This window comes from Amblyraja radiata, chromosome 1 (assembly GCF_010909765.2).
Source record: "Amblyraja radiata isolate CabotCenter1 chromosome 1, sAmbRad1.1.pri, whole genome shotgun sequence".
Classification (NCBI taxonomy): Eukaryota; Metazoa; Chordata; class Chondrichthyes; order Rajiformes; family Rajidae; genus Amblyraja; species Amblyraja radiata.
In genome coordinates, this window is record NC_045956.1 from 142356560 (window position 1) to 142378759 (window position 22200).

General features: G+C 42.1%; 1 protein-coding gene across 1 annotated transcript in view; it reads left to right on the forward strand.

Moving 5' to 3' along the window:
• Positions 1 to 20102, forward strand: part of nol6 (nucleolar protein 6) — an 88951-nt gene extending 68849 nt beyond the window's left edge. Inside the window, exons 20-26 of the mRNA XM_033032152.1 lie at positions 4458 to 4610; positions 5328 to 5425; positions 8408 to 8532; positions 9794 to 9883; positions 13025 to 13225; positions 14783 to 14884; positions 19828 to 20102. Coding sequence (XP_032888043.1) covers positions 4458 to 4610; positions 5328 to 5425; positions 8408 to 8532; positions 9794 to 9883; positions 13025 to 13225; positions 14783 to 14884; positions 19828 to 19977 — 919 coding nt within the window. The 3' untranslated portion in view covers positions 19978 to 20102. The remainder of the gene's footprint in view (positions 1 to 4457; positions 4611 to 5327; positions 5426 to 8407; positions 8533 to 9793; positions 9884 to 13024; positions 13226 to 14782; positions 14885 to 19827) is intronic.
• Positions 20103 to 22200: the final 2098 nt, after the last annotated feature.

The window sequence follows — 22200 nt, forward strand, 5'->3', positions numbered from 1 at the left end:
TGCTTCACTTGGTTTGACAGCAGGTCAACCCAACACCATAAGACATTGCAGAGAGATGTGGATGTAGCCCAGTCCATCATGAAAAAACAGCTTCTCTCTTCCCAATGGACTCCATCTCCCCAATTAACTCCACCTTCCCCACTACACTTCAGGCTGCCCCAGGAAAGCAGCTAACGTAATCAAGGACCACATACACTCTGGTAATATCCTTTTCTCCCCACTCCTGTAGACAGAAGGTACAACTGCTTGAAAGCACGTACCACCTGATTCAGGAACAGTTTCTTCTCTGCTGTTATCAGATTATTGAAACAACCCTTGCACTTTGTTTGATCTGTGCTTTCTCTGTAGCTGTAATACTATAATGCCGCAACATAATATTCTGCACCCGGGTCTTTTTCTTTTGTCCTACCTTTAGTACTTGTGTCTGGCTTGTTTATAATCATGTATGGTACGGTGTGTAGGAATGAACTGCAGATGCTGGTTTAAACTGAAGATAGACACAAAATACTGGAGTAACTCAGTAGGACAGGCAGCATCTCCGGATAGAAGGATTGGGGTGACGTTTCGGGTCGAGACCCTTCTTCAGACTGAGTCGGGGGAAAAGGAGATACCGAGATAAGCAAGTGTAAGGTGTGAAAATGAGACAGAGGGGATGGAGATCAAGGAAAATGTAGAATAGATCATTGTTAGCTAGGAGAAGGTAACAACAAAGCAAACATATAAGATATAATCAAGGACAGTCAGATTGGTCAGAGAACTGGGAAGGGGGAAGGGATGTAGAGAGAGGGAAAGCAAGGGTGACTTGAAGTTAGAGAAGTGAATATTCATATCGCTGAAGTGTGAACTGCCCAAGCGAAATATGGCTTCCAAAAGATATTAAAGTTCCTTTCCTTCAAGTACCATACAATATCAAAGGGAAGTTTCATTATCTCCCCCCTAGTTCAGCAAAGGTTATTGGAAGCTATTTTGATGTTGCTGTTGTCATGCCAGTGGTAAGTTTCTCAATGTCAGGTGATCCAACTGCTCAGATTGCTTAATCTGCTGCCTAACATCATGTCCAACACTTTCCAGACCAAATTACAGGCACAATCTGTGATAATGTGATGATTGCATTCCTAAGAAATCTCACGCTACAGAAAATAACATTATAAAAACAATTTTGTTTATGGGAGGGGCAAAATGGTGTTAGGGGCTTGAGATTTTCAGACTTGCAATAACAAAGTCTTTTTCCAGCAGGATATTCCAGAATAAAGTATTTTTAGGAGCTACAAATTAATGTTTTTCCCCCGATCTCAGTATGAAGAAGGGTCTCAACCTGAAACGTCACCCATTCCTTCTCTCCAGAGATGCTGCCTGCCCTGCTGTGTTACTCCAGCATTTTTTGTCTTTCTTCGGTTTAAACCAGCATCTGCAGTTCCTTCCAACACATCTTTTATTCTACATTTTATAAAAAATTCTTGTTTTTTTTTGTTATTTGGCAATGGTTTTGAGGTATATTGTAACTTCTACACTTTCTGGACTTTTCCATGCTCTCTGCTGTGTGACACTCCGTGTCTGACACAAGTCTTTTTCACCTTTCCAACCACCATGCTTGATCATGTGGGACAAGCTTAAAAGGTCTACTCTTGCTATTTTCATGTGTAAGTCATCTGTAGGTTGTTGATTTGAAAAAGTTATTTTTATCTAGTATCCTATATTAAAAAACCTTGACTAAAATAGTTGATCAGGTAACAGATAAAGAAGTGCAGCTGTAGCAGAGTGGCCTTGTTGGGAGCTGCCTTGGTGAGTAAAGTGTGAGCCTTTGGCAAGGAGGCTACATTTGATCGAAATTTGTGATTTTTGTCCACTGTGGCAGGCAAATTGGTACAGTGTGTTTCCTGCAGGATGTGGGAAGTCGGGGACACCGCTGGTGCTTCTGACAGAAATTGTGTCCAGCTGCAGCTCCTGAATGAAGGTGTTTGGGAACTGGAGCAGCAGCTGGATGACCTCAGGGCCATCCGGGAAAACAAGTTTCCTGGACAGGACCTACAGTGAGGTTGTCACGCCAAGGATACAGGAAGAGTGACGGTGGGTGACTGTGAGAAAGGGAGTAACCGTGTAGTGCAGGTGGCTGTGCCAAATGGAAACAGGTACACCCTCATGGGAGCAGACGACGCTTCCAGACCGAGTGGCGGACACGTCGGTGGCTCCAATCCCAGTGATGAGACTCGACCGGCGAGACCAACGTCAGGCAGGGCCATAGTGGTGGTTGACTCCATTGTCCCAGGTGCGGACAGGACATTCTGTGGCTTCAGGCGAGACTCGAGGGTGGTTTGTCGCCTCCCTGATGCCAGGGTTCAAGATTTCTGCACCGACTTCAGAACATCCTCGAGAGGGAAGGTGAACAACCAGCAGTAGTTGTGCATGTGGGCACAAACGACATTGGGAAGAAGAGGAAGGAGGTTCTGCGACATGAGTTCAGAGAGTTAGGAAGAAGACTGAAAAGCAGGATTTCTAGGTGGTTCTTGCATGGTTCTGGATTGCTTCCTGTACCTCGTGCTGGTGGGGCAGGAACAGGGAGAAAGGGGATCTGAACATGTGGCTGGGGGGGCTGGTGCAGGGAGCAGGGATTTAGATTTATAGACCACTGGGATCTCATCTGGGGTAGGGGTGACCTGTACAAAAGGGACGGGTTACACCTTAACTGGAGGGGGACCGACATTCTGGCAAGCAGGTTTGCTAGTGCTACACGTGTGGGTTTAAACTAAATAGTGGGGGGAAGGGGTTGACAAATTGGGAGTATAAAGATGGAGTTAAAGGGGAAGTGAGTCCAGGAAAAGTTACAAAAGACTCCCAAATTAATGAGAAGGAAAGTTCGAGAAGGGATAAGATGTTTCTATGTTTCTAAGAGAGTAAGGTCAGGGTCAATAGTAACCAGTGTGAGAGGGAAGGTGAATACCGAAGTTAAAGTGTTGTATATGAATGCGCAAAGTATAAGAAATAAAGTGGATGAGCTTGAGGGTCAGTTAGAAATTGGCAAGTATGATGTTGTGGGAATTACAGAGACATGGCTGCAGGAGGACCAGGGCTGGGAACTGAATATTCAAGGGTATACATCCTATCGAAAAGACAGACAAGTGGGCAGAGGGGGTAGGGTACCTCTGTTGATGAGGAATTAAATTCAGTCCCTTGCGAGGGGTGACATAGAATCAGGAGATGTAGAGTCAGTATGGATAGAACTAAGGAATTGTAAGGGTAAAAATGCCCTAATGGGTGTTATCTACAGGCCCCCAAACAGTAGCCTGGATATAGGGTGCAAGTTGAATCAAGAGTTAAAATTGGCATGTAGTAAAAGTAATGTTACGGTGGTTATGGGAGATTTCAACATCCAGGTAGACTGGGAAAATAAGGTTGGTACTGGACCACAAGAAAGGGAGTTTGTGGAGTGCCTCCGTGATGGATTCTTAGAGCAGCTTGTACTGGAGCCTACCAGGGAGAAGGCAATTCTGGATTTAGTGTTTGTGTAATGAACCGGATTTGATAAGGGAACTGAAGGTAAAGGAGCCATTAGGAGGTAGTGACCATAATATGGTAAATTTTAATCTACAATTTGAGAGGGAGAAGGGAAAATTGGAAGTGTCAGTGTTACAGTTGAGAAAAGGGGACTTTGGTGGCTAGAATAGGATATTATCTGAATAGTGTCAAATTAGGAAAAGGGGAAGTACAACGCGATCTGGATGTCCTTGTCCATCAGTCACTGAAAGTAAGCATGCAGGTACAGCAGTCAGTGAAGAAAGCTAATGGCATGTTGGCCTTCATAACAAGAGGAGTTGAGTATAGGAGCAAAGAGGTCCTTCTGCAGTTGTACTGGACCCTGGTGAGACCACACCTGGAGTATTGTGTGCAGTTTTCGTCTCCAAATTTGAGGAAGGCCATTCTTGCTATTGAGGGAGTGCAGCGTAGGTTCACAAGATTAATTCCCGGGATGGCGGGACTGTCATAATGGAGCGACGGCTTGTATACACTGGAAGTTAGAAGGATGAGAGGGAATCTTATTAAAACATACAAGATTATTTAGGGTTTGGACACGCTAGGGGCAGGAAACATGTTCCCGATGTTGGGGGAGTCCAGAACTAGGACCACAGTTTAAGAATAAGGGGTAAGCCATTTAGAACGGAGATGAGGAAAAAGGTTTTCACCTGGAGGATTGTGAACCTGTGGAATTCTCTGCCTCACAAGGTAGTGGAGGCAGGTTCTCTGGATGCTTTCAAGAGAGAGTTAGATACTCTTAAAGATAACGGAGTCAATGGATATGGGGAGAAGGCAGGAACGGGGTACTGATTGTGGATGATCAGCCATGATCATATTGAATGGCGGTGCTGGCTCGAATGGCTTGAATGGCCTACTCCTGCACCTATTATCTATTGTCCATTGCCTGTTCAACTCTTGAAATTCTGATCTAAATCTCTTCTCCTCAGGCTTCAACAGCAACATTCTGCATACAGTGGAACATGCCGACTTGCAAAGCGCTGGATCAGTGCTCAGTTACTCAGTGCCGAAGTTGGTGAGGAGTGTATTGATCTTCTTGCAGCCTACCTCTTCACCCAGCCTGCACCTTATTCACCACTCGCGTAAGAACTCACTTTTATTCGTAGGGTCTACAGCCGGAATATTGTTTTGCAATTTAATTTCTGCATGGTCCACCTTTGTGTAGTGAGTGGATTCACTCGCACTATCTATTTGTCAGTTTTTTCCTTGTTTCAATCTGTCAAAGACCCTTTTGCCTTTTGCTGTTGAAAATTGATGTGATTCTGCAATGTGTTATTTAATTATATTTGTCATTAATTATGTTTGAGAAATTCAAGGGTGATCTACTGGGATAAATAGGAGAGGTCACTTAGATGTCTGTTCTCTGGAGTTAAGATTGAAATGTGATTTTACTGAAACACAAACATTGTGGAGAATGTGAAGAGATAAATGCTAAGCGGGTGTATTCCTTGGCTGGAGAGAGTGGAATTTAAGATATAGTTTTAGGATAAGGGATTGTATATTTAGGACTGAGATGAAGAGGAATTTGTTTGCCCAAGTTATTAATTGGTTATGTTCTCTCTTCTAGCATACTCTGACACTAGGTAGATACTGGAAAGAGACTGACAGATCTTTGAATACTAAAGAATTGAGAAATACAAGGGTCAGGCAGAGTTAAAGTAGAAATGGGTGAATAGGTTTCATAACCCATATAGACTAGCCCTATTTTATATTTTTAGCTCTTTAAATTCAGAGCAATCCGTACTTTGATTATATTCGAGCTTTGATTTTTAAAAAATATTTCATCTTTGGTTAAATAGCTCTCCACAAACTGGCTTCCTTCGCTTTCTGAATTTGCTATCAACGTTTGATTGGAAGATAAACCCGCTGATTGTGAATCTGAATGGCGAGATTAAAGGTGAGGTCTCATGTTATACACACTGATGATTTTGCTGTTTTACAATCATTAGTCTTTCTTTTACAGATTAAACTGACCAGATTTGGTAAAAAATCGAAGTGAAGCCAATATTTATTTATGCGGCAGAAGAATTGATAAATGGGATCTTTCACACAAGAGTTGACCAGACTTGAGTTCAGCAATGGTTAATTAGAATTGTGTAATCTATCACTTAATTAAGCAAAGTCAGGTTTTCGGCATAATGAAATGTATAGTAATTTAGTGCTCCTATCAGCTGCTGCTTAAAGAATATTAGACTAAATTTGTTATTTTGATAAGTTTGATATTGGCTGCCTTTTGATAGTCTTTTGGTACAGGGGGATAAAGAGAAGGGTAAAGGGGAGCAGGATAGTTGGAAAAATGGGTGTGTACCCAGATGGAGTACAGGGAAAAATTGAGTAAAAGAAGGGGAGGGTGTTACCTAAAATGAGAGAATTCAATGTTCATATCACTGGGTTGTAAGCTGTCCCCTTCCACCTATATCCCTTCCTCTGGCTTTACATTTCACTTCTCTTTTCTCCTTATCTTTACACTTTAATCTCCATTTTTCTCTAGTCTTTGCCCACCCATAAGTCGTCTTAAAAAAAAAACCTCTCGCCTGTATCCAAGTATCAGTTGTCCGGCTTCGTCCTATCCCCACCTTGTAAAGAAGTGTCATCAACACACTGTAACTTTACTTCGTTTATTCATACTGTAACATACTGTAACATTACAATGAGCACTAGCTGTACATAGATACATAGATACATAGAAAATAGGTGCAGGAGTAGGCCATTCGGCCCTTCGAGCCTGCACCGCCATTCAATATGATCATGGCTGATCATCCAACTCAGCATCCCGTACCTGCCTTCTCTCCATACTCCCTGATCCCTCTAGCCACAAGGGCCACATCTAACTCCCTCTTAAATATAGCCAATGAACTGGCCTCAACTACCCTCTGTGGCAGAGAATTCCAGAGATTCACCACTCTCTGTGTGAAAAAGTTTCTTCTCATCTCGGTCCTAAAGGATTTCCCCCTTATCCTTAAGCTGTGACCCTTGTCCTGGACTTCCCCAACATCGGGAACAATCTTCCTGCATCTAGCCTGTCCAACCCCATAAGAATTTTGTACGTTTCTATAAGATCCCCTCTCAATCTCCTAAATTCTAGCGAGTATAAGCCAAGTCTATCCAGTCTTTCTACATATGAAAGTCCTGACATCCCAGGAATCAGTCTGGTGAACCTTCTCTGCACTCCCTCTATGGCTATAATGTCCTTCCTCAGATTTGGAGACCAAAACTGTACGCAATACTCCAGGTGTGGTCTCACCAAGACCCTGTACAACTGCAGTAGAACCTCCCTGCTCCTATACTCAAATCCTTTTGCTATGAAAGCTAACATACCATTCGCTTTCTTCACTGCCTGCTGCACCTGCATGCCTACTTTCAATGACTGGTGTACCATGACACCCAGGTCTCGCTGCATCTCCCCTTTTCCTAATCGGCCACCATTTAGATAATAGTCTGCTTTCCTGTTTTTGCCACCAAAGTGGATAACCTCACATTTATCCACATTATACTGCATCTGCCAAACATTTGCCCACTCACCCAGCCTATCCAAGTCACCTTGCAGTCTCCTAGCATCCTCCTCACAGCTAACATTGCCCCCCAGCTTAGTGTCATCCGCAAACTTGGAGATGTTGCCTTCAATTCCCTCATCCAGATCATTAATATAAATTGTAAATAGCTGGGGTCCCAGCACTGAGCCTTGCGGTACCCCACTAGTCACTGCCTGCCATTGTGAAAAGGACCCGTTTACTCCTACTCTTTGCTTCCTGTTTGCCAGCCAGTTCTCTCTGGTCTGTGGTCTACGTGGTCTGTCACGGGAACTAGAGAGAGAACAGTGGGTGGGGAGGTTGTAATTATACTTGTGATATGGGGAGTGGTTAGTAGTGGTGAGGTAACTATATTAAAGGTACATGCACATATCATCTACACACCTCCCTTCCAGTTTTCTACTGCTTACTGCAGAGTCTGGAGAAGAGTCTCCCACCCAAAACATCACATATCCACGTCCTTTAGAAATGCTGCCAACCCATTAAATTACTCAGCACTTTTATTGTTGGAAACTAGCATTGGCAGTTCCTTGTGTCTAGATCTTATCTCTCCGAAGAACTGAAACATTGCACCCAAGCAGCATTTTGTCCTATCTCCTCTGAACCCACTCCAGTTCAGTCGCATACTTCCCTTGGTGTTGCAATGTTACAGATGAAAGTATTTGTAAAAAAAGTCCATAGCCTTATCTGCAATCCAATCACTAATGTTTAAAAAAAGACATTATCTGTACCATCTGTTTCCCTACTCTTCTTCTGATTACAGTATATATAATCTTTAGATATTTCTTCACTCTACAGAATATATATGCTCCTTTGAGGGAAGGAGATGATCAAGCCAACAAAGTTATAACCCAAGGGGTATTGTTAGATGAAGCTTGTGCTTAATTTTATCAAGAAAGACAATTGGTCCATTAGGTCATAAAGTAATAATTGATAGGAGCAGAATTAGTCCATGCGGCCCATCAAGTCTACTCCGCCATCCTAACCCCATTCTCCTGCCTTCTCCCCATAACCTCTGACACCTGTACTAATCAAGAATCTATCTATCTCTGCCTTAAAAATATCCATGGACATGACCTTATGTGGCAAAGAATTCCACAGATTCACCACCCTCTAACTATAGAAAGTCCTCCTCATCTCCTTCTTAAAGGAACGTCCTTTAATTCTGAGGCTACGACCTCTAGTCCTAGATGCTTCCACTAGTGGAAACATCCTCTACACATCCACTCTATCCAAGCCTTTCACCATTAGTTGGTCTGCCTGCCATATGTTTGTTTACAAACTGGACTTGTCTTTGTGAGGAATACTGTGTTGGGGGAAAAACTATCTAACTTTGGTATGTATTACAGATACTGAATATGCTGAGATTAAGAACAACTTTAGTGTCGCACGGAATCAGCTTCCTGTTATGTTTATCGCTACCCCCAATGAGAGGAAAACCTCAATCTGGACCAAAAGGCGACCGTCAGCACCGGTGAGCAGTCTTTCTCTTTGGGTTACAATTATAGTGCCAACAGTTGAGGGCAAGGACCTGACAAACAAAGGCAATTGATGGGTGATTCAGCACCCGCTGTGCTCAACCAAGTCCAAGTCTTCATTACCTGCCCACCCCGACTACCTGATACGCTTTGTCCTGCCTCTCCCCTTTTCCAGCTTTCATCTCCTCCACTACAGTCAGTTTGAAGAAGGGTCTCGACCCAAAATGTCACCTATCCATGTTCTCCAGAGATGCTGCCAAACCTGCTGAGTTACTGTAGCACTTTGTGTCCTAGCCAACATGTTAGATTTTAAGACTTAAAAGCAATTTAATTTTTTTTAAATATGCGTGAAAATATAATGTTGGTTGCGTTAACTGTGACCTTTTAACATGGTTGAAAACCCAATGTGCTGAAGGGAAGGAAATCTCATATCCTTGTGTCTCACCTTCCTTGTGAATTCTGTAAAACTCCAAATCAGAAAATGCTGGAAATACTCAGTGGTCAAAGCACCAATGTGGTAAAAAGGCCCTACTTTTACCAAACTGAAAATTGAGCATTTGGATGGAGATGGGCAATAAATGTGAGCACCTAAATGCTGGGAGTTAATTTAAGAAAATATTGGCACGTTCTCAAGTATATGCAGGGGGGCAGAATTTTGTGTTCACAAGTTATAGAAGTAGAATTAGGCAATTCTGCCCATCGAGTCTACTCCGCAATTCAATCATGGCTGATCTCAGCCCCTAATCGCATTTTCCTGCCTTCTCCTCATAACCATTGACACCTGTTTTCACCCCATTGTTTTGTGGTTTTGCTGAGAATTTGATTTTTGAGGTTGTGATTGAAAGACGATGAGTTCACAGTTTTTTTTCTTTTTTGTTATATTATTTACAGTATACTATGTTTACTTGTTCTGTTATGCTGCTGCAAGTAAGCGTTTCATTGTATAACAATGAAACACTCTTGATAAGACACTCTGTCTTTATTTGTGTACTAGTCATGTCTCTACTATTTATTTCATTCCGCTTACATGTTTTTCCTCTACTTGCTAAATTTTTGTAAGGTGTCCTTGAGACTCTTGAAAGGCGCCCATAAATAAAATGTATTATTATTATTATTAAACCACTGATTTTTGGTAAACCTAATTTAAATGTTCACTCTAGTGCATGTGACCAATTGCCCAAGGCACGGCCGGGCAAGTTAAACTGGGGATTTATTGATTTTGATCAATGCAATCCATAATTAATATTAACTTTTCAGATTCTCCAACAATTGATAGAGCTAGCAAGCCAATCATTGCAAATACTGGAAAGTCAGCTTCTGGATCCCACTGATAACCATGATCTTAAGGTAATGTCTGGATATTGCAAACATGATTCACTTCTGTTATCTTGCTATATAAACTACGTTAATAATGTGAGCCAAATCTTCGAAATGACTTGAATTATTAAACATTGGAAAAATATCTCCCTGTCAGCAATAATTACGTTGCATTCTAATTTTCTTCTCAAAAGAAAAAGTCCACTGAAATCATACTTTATTATTCTGAAATTGTGTACTGGTTTATTATTGTTAAGTGTGTGACACAGTGAAAAAACTTTTTTTGTGTACAATCCGGTCAAATCGTATCATACAGTACATTCAATCTATTCATGTACCACCAGGTAGCACAAAGAGAAAAATAAAGTGCAGAATATAGTCTTACAATGACAGAGAAAGTGCAGATGAAAAAAATGTCTGAGAATATTGAAAAATGGTGGGGGGCGGACGGTAAAATACATTTCTTCCTCCGTGTGCAAGCAGGTGCGGGGATCACTGACTCAGTGGGCTGAAGGGCTTGTTTCTGCGCTGTACCTCTAAACTAAAAACTAAGCTAAATTTAAAGTGGGTTAAGTTAGATTAACACTATGGTCTGTGCAGGCATGGTGGGCCAAAGGGCCCGATCTTGTGCTGTACATATATAAATATATCAATCATTGTCATTTATTTCCCTCACCCGAGGTCACTGATAAATAAAGCCATAAAACTGGTGTGTTTCTGTCTTCATCCACTATCATATCTGACTCATCCACCGTCCCTGGCGACGCATTCCAGGCACCCACCATATAAAATTAAAATCTGCTCCACACATCTCCTTTAAATGTTGGCCCTCTAACAAAACTATGCCCTCTAGTATTTGATATTTCCATCCTGGGAATTGTTTCTGATTGTCTACCCTACCGACGCAATAATCGTTTATACTTTCAGCAGGTCTCCCCTCAACCTCTTGCATTCAAGCAAATTATTGTCCACCCTCTTTTTGCAGCTAATATCCTCTAATCTGGCCATCATTCTGATAAAACTCTGCACACTTTCCAAAGCCGCTTTGTTCTTCCTGTATTGCACGCAATACTCCAAATGCGGCCTCAACAAAGTTCTATCAATCTGCATCGTGACTTCTTGACTCTTATACTCAATGCCTCGACCAATAGGCCAAGCATACCATAGTCCGCCTTTATCAGAGTTATGGTCTTAGACCACAAGATTATCACAAGATTATTTAATTTATTTTAATTTATTTTCTTTATTGCTTCCTTCCCGCACAAATAACAGCATTCCAGCTGCTAAAGAATTGCCTTTTAAGTTACCAAAACTATTAATTTCAATACAGTTTTGAAGCACGTTTCAAAAATAGCTTTCACGCACCACATAAAGGATGTCCTTAACATCTCCAATCTGCAATGCATCATTGATTTTGCTAAAAAACAACAATTTCATACAAATAGTATAATTTACTCTAAGAAATCTTGTGCTTTTTGCTAGCAAGGAAAGTATGGTTTCTGGAGGTTAGGCAACATCCGTGGAAGGACATGGCAATCAATGTTTTGGGTCGAGACCGTTCACCGAGCCCAGATGCTGAGCTTCTCCAGCAGCTCTTATTTTTGCTCCAGGTTCCATCTGCAGTTGTTTGTTGCTGTTTGCCATGAACTATTCTAACTTCCTGTCAAAGTTGATCTACCAAAAGTAGAATCATGCCATCCTACTGGTCAATATATTATGGAAAGTTTAGTTTAGAGATACAGTGTAGAAATAGGCCCTTCAGTCCACCGAATCCACGCTGACCATCAACCGCCCATTTGCATACGTTGTGTGTTATCCCACTTTCTCTTCCACTCTCTACACATTGGGGGTAAATTTACAGAGGCCAATTAACCTACAAATCCACACATATTTGGGATGTAGTCGGATACCGCAACACCCAAAGGAAACACACATGGTCATAGGAAAAAAGTGCAAGCTACGCATAGACAACACCCAAGGTCAGGATCAAACCCAGGTCTGGGTATGGATATGGATTACGTGCAGGGAGATGAGAGATGGTCTTGGCAACATGTTTGACACACATTGTGGGCCAAATGGCCTGGTCTTGTGCTGTACTGTTCTATGTCTCTGACTGTGTGAGACAGCAGCTTTACCGGCTATGCCACTGTTGGGCAATAATTAGTCGGCTATAATAGATCTTTTAAATTGAAATGCCATTAAACTAATGAGGACTTCACCCAAAATTTCTAGAACACATTTGGAGAGCATTGTGTTATTGCCACGCATCATTCGTCATCTGCACGTTATCCTGTGTGTTGAATCAATTGAATTTGACAACCGAATGTAATCAGTGTACGGGTGGGGCTGTTCTACGCTGGGGTTAAGGCTGTCAAGCTCCGACATGTCACAGTAAGAATATATCTCACCACATTCCCTTCATGTATCCTGCCTTAATTCACATTTGATGTCAACAATTATCGTATATTGTCAGTACACACAATTGTCTGCAGTAATCCTATGATTTCCCCAGAACTCAAATTTGTGGATAGTACAGAAAGAACAACTGGATTTTTGTTTTTGTGGTTTGGTGATTTTAAAATATTTGGTATTGGAATACAATCCGATTGACTGTTTTTGTCAGTTATTTGCAAATGCTTATGTGGGACTCTGTAAGCATGATCACATTCTGGCCACCAAACTACCAGCTGCACTACTATTTGGCAATAAATAGTAGGCTATATTAGATCTTTTAAATTCAAGTGCCATTAAACTAATGAGGACTTCATCCAAAATTGCCAGAACACGATTGGAGAACATTTCTGAAGTCAGTTGTTTGCAAATGCTTCTGTGGGCACTTTGCTTCGTTCACTCGTGTGTCATATGATATAGCTCACTCTTGGCTTCTGTCATCGTCCAACATGTTGACAGAATTGTCGCCCGACGTGTCACAGAGTGCATCGCGTCGCCGCTTCCAGGGATCGTCACAAGGAGGCTTCTGTCATGATCCCCTCTGTGGGCACTGTAAGGATTATCACATTCTGGCCACCAAGTTGACTCGGACTCGAAATCTGGAAGACGCTGTCGGTTATCAAAAGAAACATGGTGCTGATGGTTTAAAAGCTTTTATTGATGTGAAAAGAGAATTAATATCTTAAAAATGAAAGATTTTCTTAATTTTTCCTGCATTAGATGGCATTCCGGCCTCCTCTGGAGATTTATGATGTTGTTATTCACCTAAACCCCAAACATATTCCAAGGTATCTCGAAGCAGTTGATAAGCCAAAGGTAGCCTACTGCCGAGGGACATTAAAACGTAATGCAGCAGTGAAGTTCTTAAAACTACCAGTGGTGGACTATGACCCAGTACAGCGTTATCTCCTTGAGCTAAAGGTGCGTACTTCACATTAATGATGCTAATAGAAGGAATGATTCTCACTAATGTGTAGAGTCTGTCTGAAAATATGCATAACTATCATATTGGGAATGCTTTTGGAAGAGGGATACATCAATTTACAATAAAGAATCTAATGTTACTGTATGTCTTAGGGAGATCCTAAGGTCATGTGATAGGAGCATAATTTGGCCATTCGGTCCATCAAGTGTATTCTGCCATTCAATCATGGCGGATCTATCTCTCCCTCCTAACTCCATTCTCCTGCCTTCTCCCCATAACCCCTGACACCCATACTAATCTAGAATCTATCTATTTCTGCCTTTAAAATATCCATTGTCGGCCTCCACAGCCTTCTGTGGCATTTAATTCCACAGATTCACCAGACTCTGACAAAATAAATTCCTCCTCATCTCCTTCTTAAAGGAGCATCCTTTAATTCTGAGGCTATAACCTCTAGTCCTAGACTCTCCCACAAGTGGAAACATCCTCTCCACTTAGGCCTTTCACTATACAGTAAGTTTCAATGAGGTCCCGGCTCATCCTCTAAACTTAAGCGAGTACAGGCCCTGTGCCGTCAAACGCTCATCATATGTTGATCCACTCATTCTTGGGATCACTCTTGTAAACCTCCTCTGGACCCTCTCCAGAGCCTGTACATCCTCAGATATAGTGCCCAAAATTGCTCACAATACTCCAAATACGGCCTCACAGAGCCTCAGCATTACATCCCTGGTTTTGCATTCTAGCACTCTTGAAATAAATGCTAGCATTGTTTTGCCTTCTTTACTACCGATCCGACCTGCAGATTAGATTAAATTAGATGACACGTCTTGAATAAGCAGAATAATATGTTTCAACTCCATGACACCCGGTGGCATTTTATGATGGCTTATGATTTTGTGATTTCATTGACTGAGTCCTTCTTTTAATCCCAGATATAATTTAGTTATCTGAATTTAAATATCTTTGGTGGGATTTGAATTCCCGACTCTAAAGCAATAAGGTCAGATCTCTGTGGATTATTGGACTTTAGTTACAGAAATAGAATGCTTTCAATTTAAAATGCACATTTGTCAGAAGTTGTTAGCTGTTGATGGAATTGGTTTATTTTTCATTGTGAAGCTTGCACTTTGCATGTTACGTTCATGAGGCTACAAGTGGGATTTTGTAAGGAGCATGATTACAGCTGCATATCTGGCCTTTTCAAGAGTATTTCTATTTGAGAATTACTGTACTATTTTATTTACTATTTCATTACTAGGTTACTAGTAATGACCAATTGAGTTACTCCATGATTTTGTGTCTTTCCTTACCAAAATTATCAGCTCTTCAAAATGTTGCGCAATGTGGAATCTTGTGCATAAAATTGGAGTAATGATTTTGGGTTAATGTTTGGTTCTCAGAGGATTTCAGTGCCGTTAGGTTACACGATTTAATTCTGATCCTGTAATTTTCTGCTATAATTCCAACTTGAAATCCAATTGCATTTCTTGCCTTTCGCTATATGAATATTTGTAAATCCTGATTAATTGCAATAGTTTGCTGTATTACAGAGCGCCTTTGGGGAATTTGCTTTGTTTTTCTATGATGCACATGGAGGAAATTTGATCGGTGTACTTTGGAAACCGCAGGCTTTTGCTCCGCAACCTTTCAAGGTATGATTTTGGAATAATTGAATGTTACTGAAACAAATTACCTGAACAGTTTATATTTAATTGGATGGATCTTGCAGGCAGCAGCTGGGAATTGACTTGAGAATTTGGGGCAGATTACATCCAGTACAGTAAGTTCCCCACCATTTATTTTAGTGAAGGAGAATCATTGCAAGGGATCCAGCTAAGTGTCAGCACCTATGTTTTGTTGTTCAATTGTTTGAATTTATTTAATTGCTTCTGTCATGCAGCAGATGCAAGATGAAGATTAATTTCTGCAGGCAATGCTAGGGAACCACAGAGACTGTAGTTGTAACCATCTTCCAGATAAGACTGCGAATAGAATTGGATACGACTGTTCATTGAACTTATGTAACGGTGCCAGAAATGTGGCAACTCTTGTGTACTGCCTAAGTGTGGTCTGCTGTATGATTTTTCTGGGTTGTTTGCTAAACAAGGCATATCACTGTACCTGGGTACATGTGACAATAATGTATAATTGAAATACAATGAGAGACATTTCTGCTGTCTGAAATGGGAAAAGTCATCGCCAGCTTGCTAATTGACTGTCTCCTCACGAGCTATTCGCCAAATCATCTTGAGTCATTGTGGGTCGAATCTTCGCTGCGTCATAACCAGGGAAATGCAGAGGGCAACACCAGTCACAAGGTGTGACGATTTTAGAATCAAAAGCCTCTAAGAGCTCTATCTAACTTGTTGGAGGACCTGGAGGAAACCCATGCAGTCACAGGGTAGTAGTGGAGGCAGGCGCAATCGTGGTATTTAGAAACAGAAAAATTTGTGCAGGAGTAGGCCATTCGGCCCTTCGAGCCAGCATCACCATTCAATATGATCATGGTTGATCATCTAACATCAGTACCCTGTTCCTGCTTTTTCCCCATATCTCATGATTCCTTTAGCCCTAAGAGCTAAATCTAACTCTCTCTTGAAAACATCCAGTGAATTGGTCTCCACTGCCTTCTGTGGCAGAGAATTCCACAGATTCACAACGCTCTTGGTGAAGACATTTTTCCTCATCTCAGTCCTAAATGGCCTACCCCTTATTCTTAAACTGTGACCCCTGGTTCTGGACTCCGCCAACATCGGGAACATTTTTCCTGCATCTAGCCTGTCCAATCCTTTAACATTTTAAAATGTTTCTATAAGATTCCCTCATATTTCTAAATTTCAGTGAATACCAGCCCAGTCGACCCATTCTTTCATCATATGTCAGTCCCGCCATCCCGGGAATTAACTTGGTGAACCTATGCTACACTCCCTCAATAGCAATAAAGTCCTTCCTCAAATTAGGAGACCAAAATTGCACACAATACTCCAGGTGCAGTCTCACCAGGGCCCTGTACAACTGCATTAGGACCTTCTTGCTCCTAAACGCAAATCCTCTCGCAATTAATGCCAACATGCTATTAGCTTTCTTCACTGCTGTACCTGCATGCTTACTTTCAGTGGTACACAAAAATGCTGGAGAAACTCAGCGGGTGCAGCAGCATCTATGGAGCGGTGCACCCGCTGAGTTTCTCCAGCATTTTTATGTACCTTCGATTTTCCAGCATCTGCAGTTCCTTCTTGAACACTATGCTTACTTTCAGTGACTGATATACAAGCACACCCAGGTCTCGTTGCACCTCCCCTTTTCCTAATCTGACACCATTCAGATAATAATCTGCCTTCCTGTTCTTGCCACCAAATTGGATAACCTCACATTTATCCACATTATACTGCATCTGCAATGCATCTGCAGTCTGGATGCTTTCAAGGGAGAGTTAGATAGAGCTCTTAAAGATAGCGGAGTCAAGGGATATGGGGAGAAGGCAGGAATGGGGTACTGATTGTGGATGATCACATTGAATGGCGGTGCTGGCTCGAAGGGCCAAATGGCCTATTCCTGCACCTATTGTCACTCACCCAACCTATCCAAGTCGCCCCCCCGTCTCATAGCCTCACACTGCCACCCAGCTTTGTGTCACCTGCAAACTTGGAGTTGTCACATTTAATTCCCTCGTCTAAATCGTTAATATATATTGTAGCACTGAACCTTGTGGCACCCCACTAGTCACTGACTGCCATTCTGAAAATAACCCGTTAATTTCTACTCTTTGCTTCCTGTCTTCCAACTAGTTCCATACCCATGTCAGTACCCTACCCCCAATACCATGCACTCTAATTTTGCACACTAATTCCTTGTGTGGGACCTTGTCAAAGGCTTTTTAAAAGTCCAGATACACCACATCCACTGGCTCTCCCTTATCCATTCTACTTGTTGCATCCTCACAAAATTCCGGAAGATTAGTCAAGCATGATTTCCCCTTCATAAATCCATGCTGACATTGACCGATCCTGTTACTGCTTTCCAAATGCACTGCTATAACATCTTTAATAATCATCTCAAGCATCTTCCCCACTATGGATATAAGGCTAATTGGTCTATAATTTCCCGTTTTCTCTCTTCCTCCTTTCATAAAAAGTGGGGTTTCATTGGCTACCCTCCAGTCCACAGGAACTGATCCAGAGTCGAGAGAACATTGGAAAATGATCACCAATGCATTTGTGATTTCTAGGGCCACCTCCTTGAGTACCCTGGGATGCAGACCATCAGGCCCTGGGGATTTATCTGCCTTCAACCCCAACAGTTTACCTAACACCATTTTCTGACTAATGTGGATTCCCTTCAGGTTCTCCCTCCCACTAGATCCTATGTCCCCTAGTATTTCTGGGAGATTATTTGTGTCTTCCTTAGTGAAGACAGAACCAAATTACTTGTTTAACTGTTCTGCCATTTCCTTGTTTCCCCATTATAAATTCACCTGTCTCTGACTGTAAGGGACCTACATTTGTCTTCACTAATCTTTTCCCTTTTACATATCTAAATAAACTTTTAGAGTCAGTTTGTATATTCCCCACAAGCTTTCTTTCATGCTCTCCACCCCCCCCCTCCCCCCTCTTAATTAACCCATTTGTCCTTCTCTGTTGAGTTCTAAATTTCTCCCAGTCCTCCGGTATGCTGCTTCCTATGGCCAATTGATATGCCACTTGGATTTAACACTATCCTTGATTTCCCTCATTAGTGACGGTTGAACCGCCTTCCCCGTTGTACTTTTTCGCCAGACAGATATGACCAATTTTTGGAGATCGTCCATGTGGTCTTTAAATCTTTGTCATTGCATCTCCACCGTCAACCCTTTAAGTATAATTTGCCTGTCTATCCTCGCTAATTCCCGTCTCATACCTTCAAGGTCTCCTTTCTTCAAGTTCAGGACCCTAGTCTCTGAATTAACCGTGTCACTCTCCATCCTAATGTAGAAATCCACCATATTATTGTCACTGTTGCCCAAGGGGTTTTGCACAACAAGATCGCTAACTAACCCATCCTCATTACACAATACCCGGTCTAGGATGGCCTGCCCTCTAGTCAGTTCTTCTACATATTGGTTTAAAAAACCATCCCGTATACATTCCAGGAAATCCTCCTCCTCAGCGCTGATACCAATTTGGTTGGCCCAATCTATATGTAGATTAAAGTCACCCATGATAACTGCTGTGCCTTTGCAACACACATTTCCTGCTTGATGCTATCCCCAACCTCCCTACTGCTGTTTGTAGGTCTGTACACAACTCCAACAAGCGTTTTCTGCCCTTGGCTATTTCGCAGTTCTACCCATAGCGATTCTACAGCATCCAAGCGAATGTCTCTCCTTGCTATTGCATTAATCTCCTCTTTAACCAGCAATGCCACCCCACCTCCCTTTCTGTCTATCCTTCCTGAATATCGAATACCCCTGCATCCTTAGCTCCCAGCCTGGAGCCATGTCTCCGTAATTCCAACTATATCATATCCCATAGCTACTAACTGCACATTCAATTCATCCACCTTATTACGAATGCTCCATGCATTAAGGCACAAAGCTTTCAGGTTTGATTTTCTCATCTCCCTTCCACCTTTTGCTTCTGTCCTCCTTTTATGGCCCCCTGTCTCCTTGCATTGGTTCCCACTCCTCTGCCCTGTTACTTTAAACGTGACCTTTCCTATACTCTCTTTCCCGTTAACTGCATGCATACGGAGGACAGGAGGCCGGAGCGGGGTACTGATTGTGGATGATCAGCCATGATCACATTAAATGGTGGTGCTGGCTCGAAGGGCCGAATGGCCTACTCCTGCGCCTATTGTATTGTCTTACACTTCCACGTTGTTGACTCCACCCTCCCCCCCCATTTAGTTTAAACCCATCCGTGTAGCACTAGCAAACCTGCCTGCCAGAATATCAGTCCCCCTCCCATTAAGGTGCAACCCGTCCTTTTTGCACAGGTCATCCCTGCCCCAGAAGACATTTCAGTGATCTAGAAATCTAAATCCCTGCACCAACTCCTCAGCCACACATTCAGATCCTCTATCTCCATGTTCCTACTCTCACTGGCATAAGGTACTGGAAGCAACTCAGAGATAACCACTCTAGAAGTCCTGCTTTTCAGCCTCCTACCTAGTTCTCTATACCCACGTTGCAGAACCTCCTTCCTCTTCTTACCCACGTCATTTGTGCCTACATGCACAACTACTTCCGGCTGCTCACCTTCCCCCTGGAGGATGTTCTGAAGTCGGTCCAAGACGTCTTGGACCCTGGCACCAAGGAGGCAACACATCATCGTCGAGTCTCGCCCGTCGCCACAGAATCTCCTGTCAGCACCTCAGACAATGGAGAGACTTTGGGATAGATACCTGGAAATGCAGGAAAAAGTGGGATATATGCAGGCAGAGGTGAATAATTTAACTTGACATCGTGCTTGGCACATATCGTCGACCAAAGGGCCTATTCCTGTACTGTACTGTTTTGTTTCTCCTTCATTTATATCGAACATGTTCAGCTAATTTGTCACATGTAAGTAAAATTATTAAATGTTGCTTCAATGAGTACTTCATTCTTCAATTACAGACTTCCCACGTCAATGCTAGGATGTTGGAAACAAGAGAAAATGGACTTCAAATTATCCCCAATGTGGAGGCTATTATCGAAGACTTTGAAATTCTTGGAGCTGGTTTAGTGAAGTCCATCGAAGCTCGCACGGAGAAATGGAATATCTAAGGCTTCATTCCATTATGAAAGGATATCTAGTCCCTCGTTCTTTTATGCATGTACTCTGGATATTATGAACATGTGATGAAATATTATAACTTGTACCATTGGAAAAATAAATGATTTTGTATATACTTCTGTTGGGTCTGCAGAAACAATTTTCAGTTATTTTCAAGCACAAGGATTTTAGGGAAGACACTATAATTAGACTTACTGAGTACTTCATATTTCAGGGTGAAGGAGAAAACACTGCTGTTGGTTTGCTACCGAAAATGGAGAATTTAACATTCATACCGTTGGGACGTAACCTACACAAGCTTAATATGAGGTCCTATTCGTCCAGGGTGTCATATGTTATTTCTTCCATATTCACTCTTCAACAAAATAATTAATAATTTTGACCAGTTGATGCTTGCTTCCTTAGAGAAAGCTGGAAGAGAGGTGGGTCCATGACAAAGCCTGGCAAATGATCAGTGGATACCGAGGAGGGGTGGGGGTGGTTGTGCTTGGCAGATGGATAGTCAAAGGACAGCGATGGGTACAAGAGAAAAGGCTGTGAAAGAAAAGGCCTGGATAGAGTGGATGTGTAGAGGATGTTTCCACTATTGGGAGAGTCTAGGACCAGAGGCCATAGAATCAGAATAAAAGAACGTACCTTTGGAAAGGAGACGAAGAATTTCTTTAGTCAGACGACAGTGAATCTGTAGAATTTATTGTCACAGACAGCTGTGGAGGCTGTTGATAGACTTTTTTAAGGCGGAGTTTGGCAGATTCTTGATTAGTTAGGGTATCAGGGGTTATGAATAGAAGGCAGGAGAATGGGAAAGATAGATATGCCTATCTTATAGGAATGGTCTAATTCTGCTCCTATAACTTATGAACTTATAAAATAAGGAGAGAAGTGTGAAATGTGAAGCCAGAGGTGAGGATTTGGGTGGGAGGGGACGGGGAAGGAGAAAGTGTTGTTAATTAGCTACCTAATAAGGAGAATTCATTATTCATACTGTTGGGTTGTAAACTACCTGCATAATATGAGGTGCTGTTTGTCCACTTGGTGTGTGGCTTCACTCTGGCGGTGGAGGAGGCCCAGGCCAGAAAGGTCATAATGTGAATCTGGACTTAAAATGGTTAGCAACCCCTTGGAGATCCAGCAGACCTTGGTGAACTGAGCTAAGTGTTTAACAAAATTGTCACTTAGGCCTGCTTGGTTTCACTGATGAAAAGGCGGTCATGTCGGGAGCACTAAATGCAGCAGATGAGGTTAGAGGAGGTACACATGAGGAGGTCTCATCTACAGTCTATCTATCTATCCTACTACTGCCTCTGTCACCTCTGCCTCTTTTATTAGACAGGATGGGTTTGGAGGGATATGGGCCAAACGCAGACGGGTGGGACTAGTGTAGATGGGATATGTTGGTTGGTGTGGGCAAGTTAGGCCGAAGGGCCTGTTTCCACACTCTATGACTATGACGAAGATTTTGGAAAAAGTGACCAAATCTTTGTTCAAGGAGAGTTTTTAAGGGCTTGCTAAAAGTTCGAGGAAAATCCGAAGTCTGAGACCTTGTTCAATTGAAGTAACCACTGACGGTGAGAGCAATTTGGCAATGATCAAGAGACCAGAGTTTGAGGAGCGCAGATATTTCAGGAAGTTGTAATATTGAGGTTACAGAGATGAGGCTGATTGAAGCCCCAGAAACATTTGAACTAAGAGTGAGTGAGAGTAATGCATCTTGATAAGACTTCTCAAACAAACAAGGATAAGTACTGAGTATGTTATTGGCATGTTTGATGGAATGATTCAGTGAAAGATGCATCTTAATGTTAAGTGCAGCAAAATCCACAGTGACTGACGGTCGATTCATACAATTCAACTACCTCTGTCAGCCCATGCATCAGCTTTTCTGTTTATTTCAGTCAGTCCTTCAGTTAATTTGTCCACATTAAAAAAAAAATGTCCTTCTGAATTCCATATTGGACTCTCTAAGATTATTTTCTAGCTTGTATTTGAGTATCATCTACAAGTTAAAGCATTTATTTTATGTTGGCTCTTTCACAATCTTCAAGACCTTTTGCGGAGTGCAGTACGTCTATTATTCCTAGAGAAAAAACACCAGCCTGGCCAAACTTGTGTGTAGCCTCTCTTTGTTATCGCAAATAGGTTTACCTCGTTCCATGCCCCTCCCTTAGTTTTATAATATTAAGACCAGAATAGTTCACATTACCCTAAATATG